This window comes from Pimephales promelas, chromosome 5, assembly GCF_988280905.1.
Source record: "Pimephales promelas chromosome 5, fPimPro1.hap1.1, whole genome shotgun sequence".
In the NCBI taxonomy this organism is placed as follows: domain Eukaryota; kingdom Metazoa; phylum Chordata; class Actinopteri; order Cypriniformes; family Leuciscidae; genus Pimephales; species Pimephales promelas.
Genome location: NC_142773.1, coordinates 20,073,014 through 20,092,111, shown reverse-complemented (window position 1 = coordinate 20,092,111; position 19,098 = coordinate 20,073,014). Strand labels below are relative to the sequence as shown.

The 19,098-nt window shown below is 40.7% G+C and overlaps 1 protein-coding gene and 1 non-coding gene across 5 annotated transcripts in view; both read right to left on the bottom strand.

Moving 5' to 3' along the window:
- The window catches only part of cadm3 (cell adhesion molecule 3), a 65,937-nt gene extending 51,809 nt beyond the window's left edge, over nt 1–14,128 (bottom strand). Inside the window, exons 1-2 of one of the 4 annotated variants that reach the window (XM_089131094.1) lie at nt 13,916–14,128; nt 12,468–12,664 (exon numbers count right to left, since the gene is read on the bottom strand). In XM_089131094.1, coding sequence (XP_088987220.1) covers nt 12,468–12,588 — 121 coding nt within the window. In that variant the 5' untranslated portion in view covers nt 12,589–12,664; nt 13,916–14,128. Of the gene's footprint in view, nt 1–12,467; nt 12,665–12,747; nt 12,951–13,915 lie in introns of those variants that run through there. The other 3 variants (XM_089131091.1, XM_089131093.1, XM_089131092.1) reach the window with 3 other exon arrangements.
- A 2,823-nt stretch (nt 14,129–16,951) lies between these two features.
- Nucleotides 16,952–17,025, bottom strand: trnar-ucu (transfer RNA arginine (anticodon UCU)). The gene has a single exon. It is a non-coding gene; the product is annotated as a tRNA-Arg (tRNA).
- Nucleotides 17,026–19,098: the final 2,073 nt, after the last annotated feature.

Here is a 19,098-nt window from a genome sequence, read left to right as displayed (position 1 = left end):
CCAGGGAGCTTCGCAGTGGTAAACACAGCCCCAGGGCACTCCTGAAAGCCGGAAGTGTGATCCAACTGCCAACTGGCTAATTGGAAATGCTTTCCTCCGTTCGAATGGACACAGCTCTCATTCCTGTGGACCCGAGCACGGTCCCGCTGAACCTTTGAAGCCCGCTATGGGGCCCCTTTAGCTTGCTGCACAATTTTGACATGGTGCAGACTGGAGAGAACCAGTCCATGTTTTTATTCATGAAAAATATATCACAGGCAATGTCGGCTGGATAAAAATACCCACATAAAGTGGGCCAAACTGCTTTGAGTAGAGCATTGTGATGTTTATCTGGGAATGTTATGATCTCATCATAGATAGATACGGTCTTCCTTGTTTTTGAATTTGATTAGCAAAGCATTCTCATCCTAGGGCTTCATCTAACTGACGCCTGTGACCATGCATCTAAATCCGACGCACATGGCAACCTTTAGCGTCAGTTAGATGACACTCATCCTAGGGCGTCATCTAACGGACGCTTTTGACCATGCGTCTAAATCCGACGCACATGGCAACCTTTAGCGTCAGTTAGATGACACTCATCCTAGGACGTCATCTAACTGACGCTTTTGACCATGCGTCTAAATCCAACGCACATGGCAACCTTTAGCGTCAGTTAGATGACGTTCATCCTAGGGCATCATCTAACTGACACTTTTGACCATGCGTCTAAATCAGGTGTGTTTGATAAGGGAGACAAAGAATACACGCAGTGTTGGTGTGCCGCCAGGAACAGGGTTGGGAAACACTGAGTTAGATGACGCCCTAGGATGAGCATCATTTAACTGACGCTGAAGGTTGCCATGTGCATCGGTTTTAGACGCATGGTCAAAAGTGTCAGTTAGATGACGCCCTAGGATGAACGTCATCTAACTGACGCTAAAGGTTGCCATGTGCGTCGGTTTTAGACGCATGGTCAAAAGCGTCAGTTAGATGACGCCCTAGGATGAACGTCATCTAACTGACGCTAAAGGTTGCCATGTGCGTCGGTTTTAGACGCATGGTCAAAAGTGTCAGTTAGATGATGCCCTAGGATGAACGTCATCTAACTGACGCTAAAGGTTGCCATGTGCGTCGGATTTAGACGCATGGTCAAAAGCGTCAGTTAGATGACGTCCTAGGATGAGTGTCATCTAACTGACGCTAAAGGTTGCCATGTGCGTCGGATTTAGACATGGTCAAAAGTGTCAGTTAGATGAAGCCCTAGGATGAACGTCATCTAACTGACGCTAAAGGTTGCCATGTGCGTCGGATTTAGACGCATGGTCAAAAGCGTCAGTTAGATGACGCCCTAGGATGAACGTCATCTAACTGACGCTAAAGGTTGCCATGTGCGTCGGTGTTAGACGTATGGTCAAAAGTGTCAGTTAGATGATGCCCTAGGATGAACGTCATCTAACTGACGCTAAAGGTTGCCATGTGCGTCCGATTTAGACATGGTCAAAAGTGTCAGTTAGATCAGTGTTTCCCAACCCTGTTCCTGGCGGCACACCAACACTGCGTGTTTTCTTTGTCTCCCTAATCAAACACACCCGATTCAACCCATCAGCTCAATAACCCACCTGATTCAACCCATCAGCTCATAATCAGGTGGGTTAATGAGCTGATGGGTTGAATCGGGTGTGTTCGATTAGGGAGACAAAGAAAACACGCAGTGTTGGTGACCATGCGGTAGGTTTAGGTCTGGGAGGCGCGTCTCATACTGACGCTAAAGGGTGCCATGTGCGTCGGATGTTGACGCATGGACAAAAGCGTCAGTTAGATGACGCCTTGGGATGTAAACGCTTGCTGATAGTGGTTTCCTGAAATACTGTACATGTGTTACACTGGTATCTCTTTGATCGGATAGTTCTCTGACTCTTGATTTGCTTTTAGATATTTTTAGAAAATGTGAATCCATTTAAACTTCACTTAAAAGTCATTGTGAATCTCTGTTTCAGTAAATCCATAACAATCATTCCATTCATTAACAGCTGTAAGAATGGAAATGTGATGCAATTTTATAGAATCCTTGGAATGCATTTCATTTTTCCCTCTCCCAGATGTGTGTTTTCTCAAGCAATGAACTGGTGGTTGAGGACAGGCTATTGCATTTTGCAAAACAAGTACGCCACAGGGCGATTCATGGTTTGGCATTACTTTATTCCCAAGAAATCAGCTCTCATCCTACAGCCCTGTAATGCAGATAGCATCTGTTTTAAGAGCTTTGGAGCTCAGCCTCATGTCAGAGTAAACATATTGTATGCTGATGAATCTAGGGCTCCACAGCATCAGCTTACAGTTATTACAGTTTAGATGGAAGATAATAAATTAGCAATAAGGAATTATGCACCGACTGTGCATGCATATTATGTACAATTCAAACCCCTCTGCAGAACACATGTTTACGGCTTCAGTTTTGACATTGAGCTTCAAATCCAAAACAGCAAAAATCCAAGGACAATCTTTCTGAATCATGTGACTTCTTTGGTTTTGGCTGCATCCCATATTGCATACTTCTCTACAAAATTGAAGAGGTTGCCTAGCCTTTCAATCCATGAGTTGGAACTGGCCACACTCCACAGGAAGGCGAATTGTAAATCTGAATTCTTTAAAATTCTTTGTAAATCTGAAATCTTAAGAAATTGCACAGATAATGCATTCTTTGAAATTAAGTGTTCTTCAACCCCAGTCCACAAAAGTTGATTCAATCAATATAATGAAATATTCATAACTTCATACAAAATTCAATATATCTATCAAATCTATACATCCATCCATCCATCCATCCTTCAAAACATTCACTTCCAGAGTATTTTATTTTTTAATTTTTAAGATTAAGATTTATCATTCAAAATAACAAATGTTGCAACTTAGTACTTTTAACAATCAATTCATTTCATAGCAAAGAATGCAAGATAAATGTTTCAAATCACCCTTGTTGCTGAAATAATTACAGTAACAAAGACAACATATGCCACATTAGAAATTACACTTACGTAACATAAAATCCATAATGTTTGTATCTATTCAGTGTGTTATCAAAAGGTGTGATAAAGTAATGACACGGCCATGAGGTTTTGTGCTAAAACAGAGTTTGCTGTCAATACAACAAATGTTCTCACTGAGGCATATGACCGAATCTATACTGTAATAGACCTTACAGTAATGTGGTACTATCTACCATGGCAATCTGTTTACAGTATCCCTTTATAAAATGCTGCATTTGATGCCATCTGTCTCCCTTCTTCTGTCTCCCATCTCTCTGATGCATCTCAACATAGTGGTTATAATCTGATATAAATTGCTTATAATGTAAAAAGAATTGATTACATTTGGTTATCCGTATCAGAAATTGCAAACAAAGTAGAAACATTATCTATTGGATCTGTATCTATATAAATCTATAGGCATATCAAAAGATTTATTGACTAACCATTAAGATCAGTTGAATTAATAATAGACAAATATACAAAGATTGTGGCCAAAACTGGTACTGCAATCACTTTCAAATTACTGTAGAGTGGCTACCCGAATGCCGCAACACTACTGACTCCGTGATTGGTTGATCGGTGGAGGGTGGCGCATCAGAACAAAACACCAAATGACAACATCAACATCAGTCGACGCCTGCAAATTAACTTTTTAAATGACAATTTCCTGGCTGGACTACTGTTGTCAGTGATACAAGTATTTGAACATGATTTCTTAATGTCTAGTGACATATCAGGGAAAATCTATGATTAATTAAAAAAAATTCTTGCATACGGCTCCTTTAAACTGAACGAAAAAGAGATGCAAATCAAAAGATTGGTCGATCAATTCAAATTCAATTCAAATCCAGGACGTAAACTGGAATTTAAAAAACATTCTGAATTCAGTTTTGAATGGTGCACAACCCTGGCTTTTAGGAGCTAAAATTGCATTGTTTTAAGATTCAAAGCAAGGCTATATTTCTAAGCTTGTTGCATCATCTCATGAATATGCATGTCTGAATATTCCTGAAAAACGCTCATGTCCTGATTAATGACAGACGATCTTTATCTATCCCTGCTTACACAGGAAACATAAGAAGACAGAGTGCATTTAATCCAATCAGATAGCCACTCTTACATCTCTAGATACAACCATTTTGAACTCACAGAAGTCTCAACACTTAACCTTAATCTAATAGGTCAAGTTTCTCTTGCTTGTACACAATCCCTGCACAAACCCCTTGACACGAGATGACTTTCTAGAGTGCACAAAAAGGTTCCTGTATAGCCAGCAAAAGAGAGAGAAAACACACCCTCAGCACCCACTTCAGTTTTTTGGAGTACACTCTCAATTGTATCACTTTCTAACTTACAGATAAGCTCTCGTACCAGAGAGAATTATTTTTTTTTTTTCAATCTTTGGGAAACTACATTTCCCAGGAGTCAGTGGAGGGTTTTAGTGATCGTAGACAGGAAATATTGTCCTTTCTCTGACTTTGTGCGCCTCACTCAGGGGTTCCGTTATGCAAACAACGCCAAGACAAGGGTGACTTTCATTTCCCTCTCTCTCCTCCTGTTTGCAGGTGTATTTCACATCCAGAGCCACACATAATCTCAACACACCTGCAGATCTCACGCATGTCTATAAAAACCCAGAGCAGCTGTATACTGATTACACCGATCTTTATCCAAGTCTACATTGAAACAGGACAGCCACTCTGGTGCTGGGCCAGGAGAGCCAATTCACATTCATTACGTACCTCAGAGCAGAGCTGCCGTCTCTAGATTCGTTTTTTTCGGTTTTCGCATGCAACGGCTTTGATTGGAAAGGACTAAAGGGACTCAGTGATTCTGTTCTGAGAATCTTAGCAAATATTGGACTAAAACAACATTATATCATCTTTCTCTCAACTAATTTGACATTATGGTCATTAAGTCAGCCACCACATCCAAACATATGAATTTGTTTTCTTCTGCTCATTATCTATTCATCTTTAACACCAGCCTACTAAACGATCAGCAGGGGGAATGTGGCAAAAAAATGCTAATGGCCACATGATTGAAAAACAAGAAAACACTTTTTGTGCATTAGTCTACTGTAAAACCCATCACACAGTCAAACACATTTGTGTCCTCATTCCACTATATTACACGTATATTCTCCCATTAACATTTACATTTGCACATTTGGCAGACATTTTGATACAAATAAACACACTGCATTCAAGGCATACATTCCCTGGGATTTAAAGAGCACCTATCATGGATTTTTGAAAATGACTGTTCATGTAGTGTGGAATATAGCTCTAAGGGAATGAAAACATCCTGCAAAGATTTATATCTGAAAGTGCACCGTATATAAAGTTATTGTCTTTCAAAAGTGAGAGTCGACTCTGAGTCTATGAAATGAATGTTTTTGAAACGAGTCATTAGCTGTTTGGTCATGACGTAGATAGGTCAACGTAGATTGGCCGCTCCCAACAATTGCGCGCAGAGTCGCAGACTTGAAGTGACGTCTAGAACACATTCAAATACTTCAGCTGAATCGCATCATGTCGAGAAGACGCTGTGTTCTACATTGCAAAGACAGTTCAGCCACTTGTTTCTATTGTCCAGGTACAAGCATGTGAAGAATCAGTGATCAGAGTTCGAGTAATATTTGCAATCCAGTGTATATGGATCAGGTTCGTCCTCCTCCGAATCACAATCTGTAAGTAATATTAATAATGTTTGCTGTTATGTTTTCTGTAGCATGCACAATATAGTTATATTGTGTTGTGTGTGTTGTGTACACTCCGCGCAGCTTCTAAGCGGGGAAAAGTTAGCTTTGTTTTTGATATTCACCAGACATTCATTGAAAAATGGCAATTACCTCCTAAACGACTTAGCCAAATATGACTTCGCTCTATGTAATAAGCACTGTCACTCAAAAGTCGCCGCAATGTGAGTTTTGCCGGGAAAGCTTGCTCTTGACGGAGACGTGAGTAAGGGACCGCGTGGAAAGTGCACTTTTTCTGACACGTTTGTTCAAACACTATATACAATTTTCAACACTTGACAAGCTATAATCCTGGTAATGGGCGTTCCGTTGCCGACAGTCTCTGCCTACGGTTTACCAATAACAACTGACTGGGTCATTTGACCAATCGCCGCAGATTCGCGTCACTCAAAGGAGGTGTTTGGGAAAATGAATCGTCGAACGAATCATTTGGGAGTCGTTGAGCAAATCGGGTAAAAATAAATGCATATTATAAGACAAATAAAGTGTTTTTCATCCTTGCATGCACGTTTTAAACTGTTTTTGGGAACTCCTAAAACAAAAAGGAACATTTCAAATGCTATGATAGGGGCTCTTTAAACCCATGATCTTGCCGTTTCTCTACTTTTTGAGCTATGTGAACTCATATAAAAACTTATACAATGTTTACAAGCAATACAAATATGATATCATTTTGACCTTGCAGACATAAATAGATCTAAAGAATCACAAGTGTTTGCTGTAATTGCTGAGCTTCAATGGAATTAAAAACGGAATTAAAAAAATGGAATTAAAAGTGCTCCCAGGAATTGCGTAAAGCTATAGTCAAATTGGAGCATGATGTATTTAAAGTCTTGCCATTTTGTGCAATACGCTGCAGATGGTCAGTGAGCGGCTATAGGTATGTAGTCTGTCCATATGTTGAATAACATGGCTTTTGCTGAGCTGCCAACCGAGAACACATTTTATGTGAAAGCTTTTCGACATCTGTGATGCCTCGTTGCCCTCTAAGATACCTAATTTTGGCCAAATTCAATAATTCCATGAATCTTTCTCAGAGAAGAATGCAGTTTCTTTTGAGTTGAGATACTACATTTAGAGACGGAAGGAATAAAACTGCATAAGGTCTTGGAACAAAGCTTAAACAGACAAAGCACTTTAATGAACATTTTAAATCAATATATAATCTTTACATTTAAAAGGCGCTGTTCTCTAAAATCAGTTTGTTTTAATGCTACAGTGTGTTCATCGTAATGGAACATTGTTTAAGAATAATCACTTTGGCACATCTAGCTGTCTCAACAGCCCTCTTATACAGGGACCTTTGCAATAGTAGGATACCGTATATTTGTCTCTACAAATGGAAACACAAGAGAACAATAACAGCCACAGCGGCCAAGATAGAAAGAACAATCGGCCTCTCTTTGAAATTAAACAAGTAAATCAAGTGAGAAAAAAAAATCACTTTTGAGTAATTAAAAAACGTTTTGTTTTTAAAAAAAAATCCCAAAATTATGACTTATAAAATGTGTACTTTCTCCACGTGCAGGGCTCTCTGGTGTGTTCTTGTGTTGTGAGAGAAGAGCCATCAGGGGTTAAGATGTGCAAAGTGTGCAAATAATTTGTGGCCTGTCGTCTGACTAATCAGTTTTTTAGTGATCCATTACTCTGCATTATTTATGCAAAGTAGCTATTCTGTTCAGGACCATTTATATTGAACATTACTCTAAAGATCTCTAAGAGGAATTCGATTACACAACACACACACACATAATACCACTTTAATCCTGACATGCTTTCACAAACATGCACATATGTCAGCATCACTGAGGTTTTCCACTGCAAGACTGCATAAATCACTCAGCCCAAATGTGCACTAGAAACACAAATAGCCATCAAAATGTCTCAGGTCAGTGGAGGGACACAACAACATGCTTCAACACACCGCCAGCAGCCATGCAACAAACAAACAAAAAAAAAAGGCTCATTTCCCCTTGCAGTGTCTCTTTTGATGAATCTGTGATGCACAGTTGTTAAGCCCAATGAAATGAGCCCCAGAGCTGTGCTGTCCTCTTTAAAATGACCTTTCAGAATTGATCAAGCAGGTTATAGAGGATATCCAGATGCTTCCACCACATGTTGAGCTGCTCGCAAACATGTCACAGAGGATGTAGCACACATATCGGAGGCTACGGGTGATCTGTCCTACAAGTCACACACGCACATCAGAGACCACATAAGCAACACAAGCACACACACTCACACAGACATCAGAGACCAGAGATTAAAACTCCACGAACACATGCGATGAACTGGATATATCCCTCACACACATAGAGACCAACCTGAAAAGTTGTCTTTCTCACACACACAGCCAAATTCAAATATGTAGCCAATACATCAGAGAACGTGACTAGACTGATCTGAACACTCTTTCACACACACTTACAGCCTAATCAAGAAGCTATGAGTGAAGACCTGATAAAATTATAGCCTAAACTATATCATGATAACCATGCTAATCTTGTTTCAAAAACACCAGTCTCATCCTACAAAAGGGACAGACGCACATTTCATAGGCAGCCATTGTAAGTCCACGAGACCTCAGTTGTGAATGTGGGTTTGCAGACTGTATTGAATGAGGTGTAACAGTGTATCGTGAAAAAAAACACAGCATGTTAAGTGTAGGCCTATGCAGATTCGACCCTTTTCAGTGACTGAATCAAAATTAGGCAGCATGACCAGTTTAGGCCCTGTCCCAAATGCCACACTTCTTGGGGTCTTGTGGACCAATACACTGTACGATCTGTATTAGTCCTTTACGGCTGTTAGACACATAAACATGATCCCCGCTGTAAGCCATGTCACACTGTAGGATCTCAGTTGTCTTTAATGTCAGACTTGTACAGCAGTCAAGACACATTAAAAACGGACACACTCAAGAAGACTCATCTGGAGTTACACCATCAACCCATGACACATTCAGTGATGAGCCGCATTTACATGCGGGATTGAAATGATGTCTAGCAAACAAAAACAATCTCTAGCGTTAATTTTGATAGTGGCTTTTCTCGAAAAAAAACAAAACAAAGACGTGTGTGTGTCTGGAGCGATAGCACGGATCCATATAAATGTCATTTATTTAGATCAGTGAGCAAGTAGTGGTTTGTCGTTGTCTAACTAACTGCATCATCAGGTTCTGCTCTACTATTGGTTTTTGATTTGGGGGTTGTCGAAGGAGAAGTCCCACTGCAGGACGGCGCCTCAAAACTTCTGACACTGCCAGAATTTCGTCAAAGGTAAAAATTGATCAAAATAGTCATTACGTCATGAAACCCGGTGAACCGAATTTTAATGCTATACAAGTTTTATAGTCCCCCTGTAGGCAATAATTGTATCCCTTAAAACCTCATCTTTGATCACCAAAATGACATAATTAAACGTTTAATCCTTGAAACAAAATTCTTCACGCCTTAAAATGAATGCAACTCCACACCCTTGCCTCATTTAGTATATATGGATCTATAAAAATGCAAATTAGCCCCACCTCCACTCATTTACGCCAGCTCAGAGATTCTCTCATTGACGATCACACATTGTTTGAGATTCACTAATTGATGATCACACTTTGTTTGTGACGCCAGAAACACCAGCGATTTCAAACCACATTTTTGAGACTGTCTTTGGACTGCAGTTTTAAAGAGAAAATACTCAGCATTTGAACATGGTCTGTCTTAAGGCACATTAAAAAACACCACATAGACATAAACAACATTAAAAACTTGATTTTTACCACAGGGGGACTTCATTGTTACGCCAACGCAGATTTGAATGTTTGCTGTGATCGTACTTGTAAAAGGATTGATAGACATAGCAGAACCATTGTCATTTAGGAATAAGATTACGTGGGTGATGTCTGAATCATCTGTCTCATTGTTTCCAAAACTTTAAAATAAATAAATATGTGTTTTAAGAGATACTTGGAATATGTGCAAAAGAATTTTGGGTGATTGAAGGACGTGAAGGATACACTTGATGCTTCCTTCAAAACAGGCCAAATGAAGGACATGAAACGAAGGCTGCCTTCAAAAAATCAAGACGTCCTTTGACAGAGATTGAAGGCGTGGCAGCTGAGATACGCGACCTAACAGGACACAGTCAAAAAGCTTGCAGCTTTTGCGGTTGATATGCGTCCTCGATCCGCACTTTTGCCGAGCCCTCAAGCCCATGAGCTCTGCAGGAAACTTCTACCCAACATTCAGGTCTTATGAGCCAGAGCTCGTTTCAGTAAATCAAAATTAGACATCACATGCAGTATCATTAAAGCTACACAATTAATCATTAAAAGATTGGGATCTTGATTTAAACACCCACATAATCCTATTCCTAAATGACAACAATTTGGTTAACAATGCCTGGCACTGTTACTGACCCAGAGAGAGCAGTTGTTATGTATAGTATAGGTAAGAAACAGCTTTACTAAAGGGCTTTTCAACCACAAAGTATCATTTCTGTCTTAATTCAAATTATCACTGAAGTTCTGATTAAAAAATTAGAAACACTTCTTATTATATGGTGTTTTATTAACAAAGCTCGGGAGGAGCATATTCAGTTAATTAACACGAGCAATTAATGATAAGAGGTGTATATTCAGCAATCTCACCTCACTCATTGATAGCTTAGCAGCATCCCCCCACTGCCCCTTCTCCACACTTCTAGTCCTAAACACTTACATAGGGGGGAGTACTTTGGGTTTGGGCCAAACTCTGAGCTCGGAGCCCTCCCCCCGGACAGCACGCCAAATACGCATTAAACCTTATCCACTCTAATTGTATGTACGTGTGAACTCGTGAATATCAATGTTGAGAACAGTTGTGTGCTGCGTACTAGTTCAAAAGAACAGAAATTTGAAATAAAAGGTGGGTGGACGACTTTGCACAACACTGATTGGTTATGTAAGCGGAGGAAAGGTTTCCAAAAGCCAGTGGAACAGGCATCACATGTAATTTAATGTAACTCTTACAGTCACAGACCACACCATACAGAACACACAAACTTGCAAAACATATAGTTTCCCACTTCACAGCCAACATTCCACATGCACCAATATATGCAACCCATAGATCCTCTCAAACAACCCGCTCCATTACGGCACATAAACCAAAGTATATATGCAAAAAGCCTGCACACACTCATACGCTCACATCTGCATTAAGGATGCATAAGGTTAGTGGATATGCAAAAGCACAAAAAAACACAATAATGAATAATGCAGTGAGCAGCAAAAACAGCTGACAAGAGTTTAAGGGTTTGTCTGTGTGTGAGAAAGAAAGGATAAGATCAGGATCAATAGAAAGAAAGAAAGAAAGAAAGAAAGAAAGAAAGAAAGAAAGAAAGAAAGAAAGAAAGAAAGAAAGAGAGAAAGAAAGAAAGAAAGAAAGAAAGAAAGAAAGAAAGAAAGAAAGAAAGAAAGAAAGAAAGAAAGAAAGAAAGAAAGAAAGAAAGAAAGAAAGAAAGAAAGAAAGAAAGAAAGAAAATGACACCACATCTCACATCTCAACACAAATCTCCGGTTCACACTTTATGATGAAAAGTAAAACTCTATCACTTCACAATCATCATTCATGAATAGTCATCCATATTTTCAATCCGACTTGATAAAGATCTGTTCAGAGAGTACTCTAGAGAGTAACAATACACCTACACAAGCCTGTAGACTAATTCCGTACAACTCATTGTGGTTGTGTAATGTACACTTATGCACCCTAACTAAAAATTAAAAGCAGTTATGATCTCCACTCATCAGTCTGCTGAAACACTGAAAATGAGGCAGACATTTCAACTAAAGCTGCATTCCTTACTAAACCTTATAATGAAAAAGGATTTTATAATGAAAAGGTTTGATAAAAATGCTGTTTAGTCCTAAACTCCATATGACTAATGTAATAGCCACACACACCTACACAAGCCAGAAGACTGATTCAGTCCAGCTCAGTAAGTTGTGTAATGTGTTGCACATGTGCTTGAGGATAGATAGATCTGTCCTATATTTGTGGTGTATTCATATTAAAAGCATCAAACATTTCCAACTGCAATCCTTCCAGGTTCATTAAAACACTTTATAATGAAAATATTTTATAATAAAAAGAAGATCCAACTTCATTGAAATTGTCTGCTAGCATTGTGTAATGTGTATACGCTCTATATGCTAACAATAGAGGTTCTTTATTGGCATCTATTGGTAAAGTGGAAAAAAGTTTCTTTAGATTTTTGGTTTAGAAAATGGTCCTTAATCTCTGAAAGGTTCTTTGAGGAGACAAATATGGTTCTCCTATATGGCATTGCTGCAAAAGCACAGTTTTTGAACCTTCGAGATAGATAGATAGATAGATAGATAGATAGATAGATAGATAGATAGATAGATAGATAGATAGATAGATAGATAGATAGATAGATAGATAGATAGATAGATAGATAGATAGATAGATAGATAGATAGATAGATAGATAGATAGATAGATAGATAGATAGATGGTATGTGCGCTATTGTTCCCAAAATAACAGGACACAGCAAAAAATTCCGTTGGAGCTGAGAGGAGGGGGAGGAGGTTCCTCTTTGCCCCACGAGCTTATTAACGGCTCTGTGATTCCCAGAAACAGAAAACGTTGAAAACAAGAGGGAGGAGCAGAGTGCGTGTAGAGAGGGGGGTTTCTTACCAAAAACGTAGTTGCTCCGAACGGAGGTCGCGAGAATCATCGTCAAGGCCGCGAGAGCCCTAAGAGCGGCTCGCTGGAATGACGGGAATGTCATACTCTGACGCACGCGCATCCCGCTCATCAGTCCAGTACGTTAAACTCAATAGTCCTCTCTCTCTCGAGACCAGGAGAAGCGGAGAAGCTCACCGAAGCGCTGACTGGAAGAAAGGACAACACACATACACACTCATTAACAGACAGAGCTGGTCGCATAGATGCTGAGCACACACACTTCACTCACGCGCTGCCCCAGTGCTTTCATTAATCGTCTCGTGTCCATTCGCTGTGTGTGATGTGACGCAGTGATCGAAAACATTCCCTTCGCCTCTCAGTAACCCAGAAAACGACTCTGAATCGGCAATTGCTACGTAAAAGTGCGAGTGCATGCCTGACAAGAATTAAGATTTGTAGAGTGTTGCCCCTGAAATCCTCCCAGTAGCCTTCAACACCGCTCTCATTATTCTCCTACTCTGACTGCTGCTGCGCGCGAGAGGAAGGTGCACCTGTCGCCCGTTGAGAATTAAGCGCGAGCGTGGCCACAACCGCGCGCGCGCGCGCACTCACACAATAGTCCAGGTCGTTTGGTTGCCTATTGCTCTCCCCTTTAGTGAGCTTTTGTAAACTGTGCAAGTCATAGCGTTGCCTGAGGATCGGGTAGAGATGCTCTGTTTTGTTGAGCAACTATAGAGGGAGGCTTGGACGGACGGTGGCTGTCAAACTGTGTGTGTGGTGGGGGATGTTCAGCGCAAGTAGCGAAATCTCGCCTCATCGCGACTGGATGAGGTGATGATACCTGCTGCAATTCCAGGGCACCCGACCCGAAAAGGAGCCACCCTACGCCGCCTCTCTCACTCATCGGTTCTTTTCTCGCACTTCTCTTTATTTCTCTCTCTCTCTCTCTCTCTCTCTCTCTCTCTCTCTCTCTCTCTCTCTCTCTCTCTCTCTCTCTCTCTCTCTCAGTCCCCCCCGCTGAGAACCAGTCCCGCTCTCATCTGCGCAACCGGGACGCCCCACCGAACCACGGAAAACAGTAGCAGGTGCACACAGTCCGAGCTGAATGCAGAAGGAGCGGCAGGGATGCTGCTAAAGCAGCCCGTGATTGGGAGGGGAAACGCAAGGGGGCAAAGCAACCATCGGCGCATTTACAGTAAGCCTGAGCACGCTTTAACATCGGCCCCCTTCCCTTTGCTCATAGTTTAACACCTCCGAGCTCTTTGAATGGTATTCTGCCCGGTGCGCCCGTCAGAAGAGACGCGCGCGGATGCAGGCGCATTCCAGAGCACAAGCGTTCCCCTATTTACAAACCTGACAGGTGTCTCCCCCCCATCTCTACAAGCGCCAGGACGCCAACGGCAATAATACCCCTGCGTGTCTGTGAGCTCAAAAGGAGGGCAGATTATAATACGCACCGATATAAGCGCTCCTCGTGATGCCTGTTGGCTCCGTTGGTTCTGGAGTGTTGGACCCTTCTATGTCTGCTGGCGCTCACGCTAAGGTCCCAGTGGATCTGTCTGTCTTGGTTCTCGTTCCGCCCTCCGCTGTCTTCTTGTTTTTCTTGCCTTTTCCTCTCTCCACGGCTACCGTTCACTGCAGCAAAACAGTCTGTCTGAAAGAACGGAGAAAGGGAGGGAGAGAGAAGGAGGGAGGCGCGGGGGGTGGAGGGGGAGGGGGAGGGGTGGGTATTTTAATACGATTTGGCCGTACCATTTGGATAACAGGGCTAGACCATACTGACTGAGATAGATTATTATTATTCTTACTGCTGTTATTGATGTATGTCAGAAGTAAAAAGATTGTTTGTTTTACTGAACATTAGACTAAAACAATAAATACCGATATTGAGTAGCCTATACATTAATAATAATTAGCCTAAAAATGATTGTTGGTTTATCTTAAAAAAGTAAGTATGTTGCATTACAATTTTGAGTTCATTGTACTTAAATTTGAGTTGATGTTTAATCAACAGAAACTCAAAATATGATGTTATCTGAACCACATTAATTATCCCAGTTGATTTGAGAAAAGAACAAAGTTATGATAGCCTTACAAATCATGAAAATATTTTACAGTGCAGCCGATCATGTAGGCCCATGCAAATTTGTTTGTGATCTAAATAGTCACAATTTTTTTTTACATATTTAGTGTCTTTAGTATAAAATGTGAATTGTAAACATATTAGAAATTATTTGTAGATATGCAAACAATGCATTAAAAAGGTAGCTTTTTGATGAAAAAAAATACGGAGTCTATTTGAACAACAGCGTTGTTGGCTAGTCCTCAGAAAGCGCACTATAGCCTAATAGGCTACAACCAGAAAATGAATGAATGAATGAATGAATGAATGAATGAATGGCTGTCCCAAATAGTTAACTCTATAGCTAATCAAAAGAAAGTAGCTATGTCTGATTTATTGGATGATTACAAAAACAACTGTAACAACTACAGTTAAAATAATGTCACAATATATTTGTGTGTGTGTGTGTGTGTGTGTGTGTGTGTGTGTGTGTGTGTTTGTCTTTTATTTCGGGGTGGAATGTTTTCGTGAGGATGTTTCCCCTAGTCTAGTGGCGGCGCGAGGTGTGGTCTTGTGAATAGAGTCCTCGCGCGCGCGAGCCGGGCTCTGGAGACCCCGCCGGCTGCTCGGGAGGCCCGCGCGAGAGGAGAGGATGGGAGGAGGAGGGGAGGGCGTTGCGACTCGCGAGAGGATTTAAGGATTAGTTCTGCACGCGGATTACTCGCTGTGCGGTGTGGGGGACGCACGGGGTTAAACATGGACGACTGCACGAGAGGCAGATACCCCGAGAGAGCAACGACTCGGTCACCGTGGCGGCGGTGGCTCGAGCAGCCAACCGGAGCCTCGGGGCGGGACACTTCCGGCCCAAATAACTATACTTGTGTTTAATGTCATCACAAGCCCACAGTCTGTCGGCCTTTATTCATTTCACGGAGTGAATAAAGCATGACACAGATTTGACAGTGGAAAGGTAATCTCTTTATGCGGTAAATACAAGATACAGTGTATGTTTGTAGTGTTATCACCATCCCAGTTTGTGCACGGACGTCAACACAGTCTTCATCACTGATAGGGATGAGACAGTAGTTACATCTACCGGTCAGGAGACTGTACTGCGAGCATTTCGGCACAACGATTCCCAGAAAGCGCAAGTTACATCATCCCACAATGAATTAGTTCAGGCTATCGGATTGTGGAGATATTTACACAACAATATTTCAGTCTGTGCAGTGCCATACGGCGCACCTTCAGTTTCTAGTGTTTGGAAACAGAGCTCATGCCCATTTCATCATTTTATAGAGATGCTGACGTCATTCTCCGCAGAGCTGTGACAGTCCACGCGGTCGAGCGCGCTCGCCCGTGACCTGCGCAATCCTTTTTCTTCGACGTGCGACTGTCCAGAAGCACAGAAACCAACACCCTAGTTTCCGACCGACCCGGGAGTGCGAGGAAGACAGCCAGGAAGACAGGGATCATATGAGCAGAACGTCTCAATTATCAGTTTAATGACTTGCTGAGCATCTAAAATCAAATAGCTACTGCATTAAAATGAGCCCTCGTCGTCGCTCCCCCTCACTTTCTCAGATGAATTGCCTGTGGTGGAGAGAAGAAAGAAAAAAGGTGTACAAGGCAGTATGGGCCGAAATCACACATGAATTGCAAAATTGCGGAAAGAGTTTCAGCGCAGGGTGATGCTGGTGAAATTGAATCACATGAGAGGATGAAAATGAGCTCAAAGTAGATATAAATGAATGACTGGGAAACTATTGAACATTCACACCTTCCATTCAAATAAATGCATGACATAGTGAAGGAGGGTTTACTGAAAGAGGGTTTCCTGTAGTGTTTGATCAGGCAGTACAGAAGTGAGTACCTCTCTATTTCTATCCCATAATGACCAGGAAGAGCCAATCACACAGTTCGCTGGAAAATCAATAGGACACTGATGTCTCTCTCCATCTCTCTGGCAGGCTCTCATTCTCTCTCCACCTTTCTCTCTTTCTCTCCCCAGTGCAATGCAGGATAATTCTCTTCACGTTATGAGACTTTATTGCCTAGACCAAATACAAGTATATTACAGCTGAACTGATTTGAGAGGGCAAAGGGGACATGAATGCATTACAAATGAAAAATTGAGAATTTTACTGTATTAGAAATGTAGGATAAACGCTGACTGTAGTTACCAAACAGTATCTCTCTCCTTCGTAAAACGTTTTTCTTTTAAATGGAAATAGGCCAAAGAAAGGCTTTTAAAATTGTAATTGTTGGAATGTGTATCATAACAAAAAATACGTGTTATTGCGTCGCATATAAATAAGTCGGTTCATTCACAAAAATGTAACATGCATTGCTTCCTTTGCGATGAAGTGACGGATGAGCATCACTTATACCTATTTATGCATTAAAAAAAGCCATCATCCACTGATGGCGTCATCTCTGCCGGGACTCGAACCCGGAGCCTCTGGATTAGAAGTCCAGCGCGCTATTCCATTGCGCCACAGAGACTGAGCCACATGATGCAGCGTAAAGTGAGGTCATATTCTGCATCAGTACGGTATCCTGCAGCATCAGGACCAGTTATGTGCTCGTTCTGTAATTTCGTCAAGTCCCGCTAGGGGGCGCGCGCTCCTCTCTCGTCTTGACGTCGTGCGTCTGTAGCGGACATCCGCCCTCAGCCTACAAAACCAAAATAATCATGGTTTATTTTTAAATAGTTCTTACAAAAGCAACGTTCAATAAAAATCCATATGGCCACTAGCCTATGTCTTTCAGAATAGGCTACTACCACAGCTCAAACACTAATCTTTCACGAGCTAGCCTAACAGCCTGGAACAACAGAATAAACGGAATTCATAAGAGAAATTAATAACATAGGCTAAGCTAAGCATACACGAAAAGCGTCGTTTTGTGCACCCTGTCTACATGTATCATTATGTTTAAATAGTAGGCTGATATTTGTTTGTTGCAAAATTAGCCAAATGAAATCGCGTGGGCATCACTTTATATAAGGTGTTTTCAAGCTTTGTTTCGTCAATAACAATGAAAAATATGAAATATGAAAGATATGATATATATATATATATATATATATATATATATATATATATATAAAAGACGATATTATGAAGAATTGGGCTGTATAGGCTAGCCTACTGTGGTAAAAGGAAAACAATTGTTAAATTAAACATCTCGTCTTTCCACCGAGTAGTTGAATCTGAACATTCTCCAGAAGAGATACATTTTCAATTCAATTTGGTACTTCTCAAAGTAAATATTGTTGCAAAGGCACTTAGCAGAGAATATTGCTACCCAACCCACTGGAGATAAAGGCAACAGTCAGTGTAAAGGAAAAGATCTGTAAGATACAATGATTACTGCCAAAAGTTGAAATGTAAGAGAAATGATCAATTACATTTTTCCGCACATAAAAAAAAAAAAAATAGAATGAGAGAGCAAGAATGCATATTTCTTTATTTATATTGTTAAAACCTATAGCAATATTTTTAAGAAGTCACAATCACTATCAAGATTTCTTACCAGTTTTTATAAATCAAATTTAATATGAAATTTGGTAAAAGTGTTAAAATTCCTGTCAAACATTTAGCTAATATTTTATGGTAACATGATAACAGACCGTCCTAAAAATTCATTAAATTTTCAGAGGACCCCAGGGGTCCATAGACCACAGTCTGAAAAGACCAAATAAACCGACCTGATGCAATGCTGAAACTGAACACAACTTGTCTACTCTTGACCACAAGTTAAAGGACATGCCTTCTAATTTCAGAAACAGATAAATAACTCTCCAGATTTAGTGTTTTAGAAGGAAATGGAAACGATGAGGATGAGTGAACATGTACTTTAGGACTACAGGGTGGAGTTTTTCAATAAACATTCAGTGTAGTGATTGCATGTAGCCTGTAATCCAAACCAATCCTTTTTACGACATTACCATTTAAATGAAAAAGCCCACAGCCATCCTTGACATTATCATTCAGGTGAACAAGATTCGAGGAGAATAATTTACCCTGTGCAGCCAGCAACATTTGGGTTTATTTAAATTATTAACAAGATTCTAATCACGCTCTCTTATTATTGGTTACCATGAAACATTATAATTACCATCATCATGACACAAGAAGGCAGCGCATATAAATGTTTAATATGCATTATCCTAAAACATAGTATCATTACAGATGCAAATGCTAATGGAGAGAAACTTTATGGTGCTTCGTACGAGTCACAATGGGAGAAAATCACATAAATGCATAAGAATCTAGAACTGCTAGGAGCTTCGATTGTCCTGAGTCTAGAGGTTTCATTTGTTAAGGGCCTTTGTTACCCAAAGTGGTTTCTTTATCCCAAAACTGAAGTGAAATCAAGCCCAGGTCAACATTTCTGGAAGTGGAAATACTTCAGTGACACAGTTAAACGAGGCAAATGGTTTAGGAAATGCTAAGATCATTCCTGAATATTTTCATACGATTGCTGAAAAGGTTCATTGCAAATGCCAAGTTCCATGTGTCACGCCTTCAGCTGCAAGGGATTCAACATGAAGAAAAAAACAACACTGAGGAT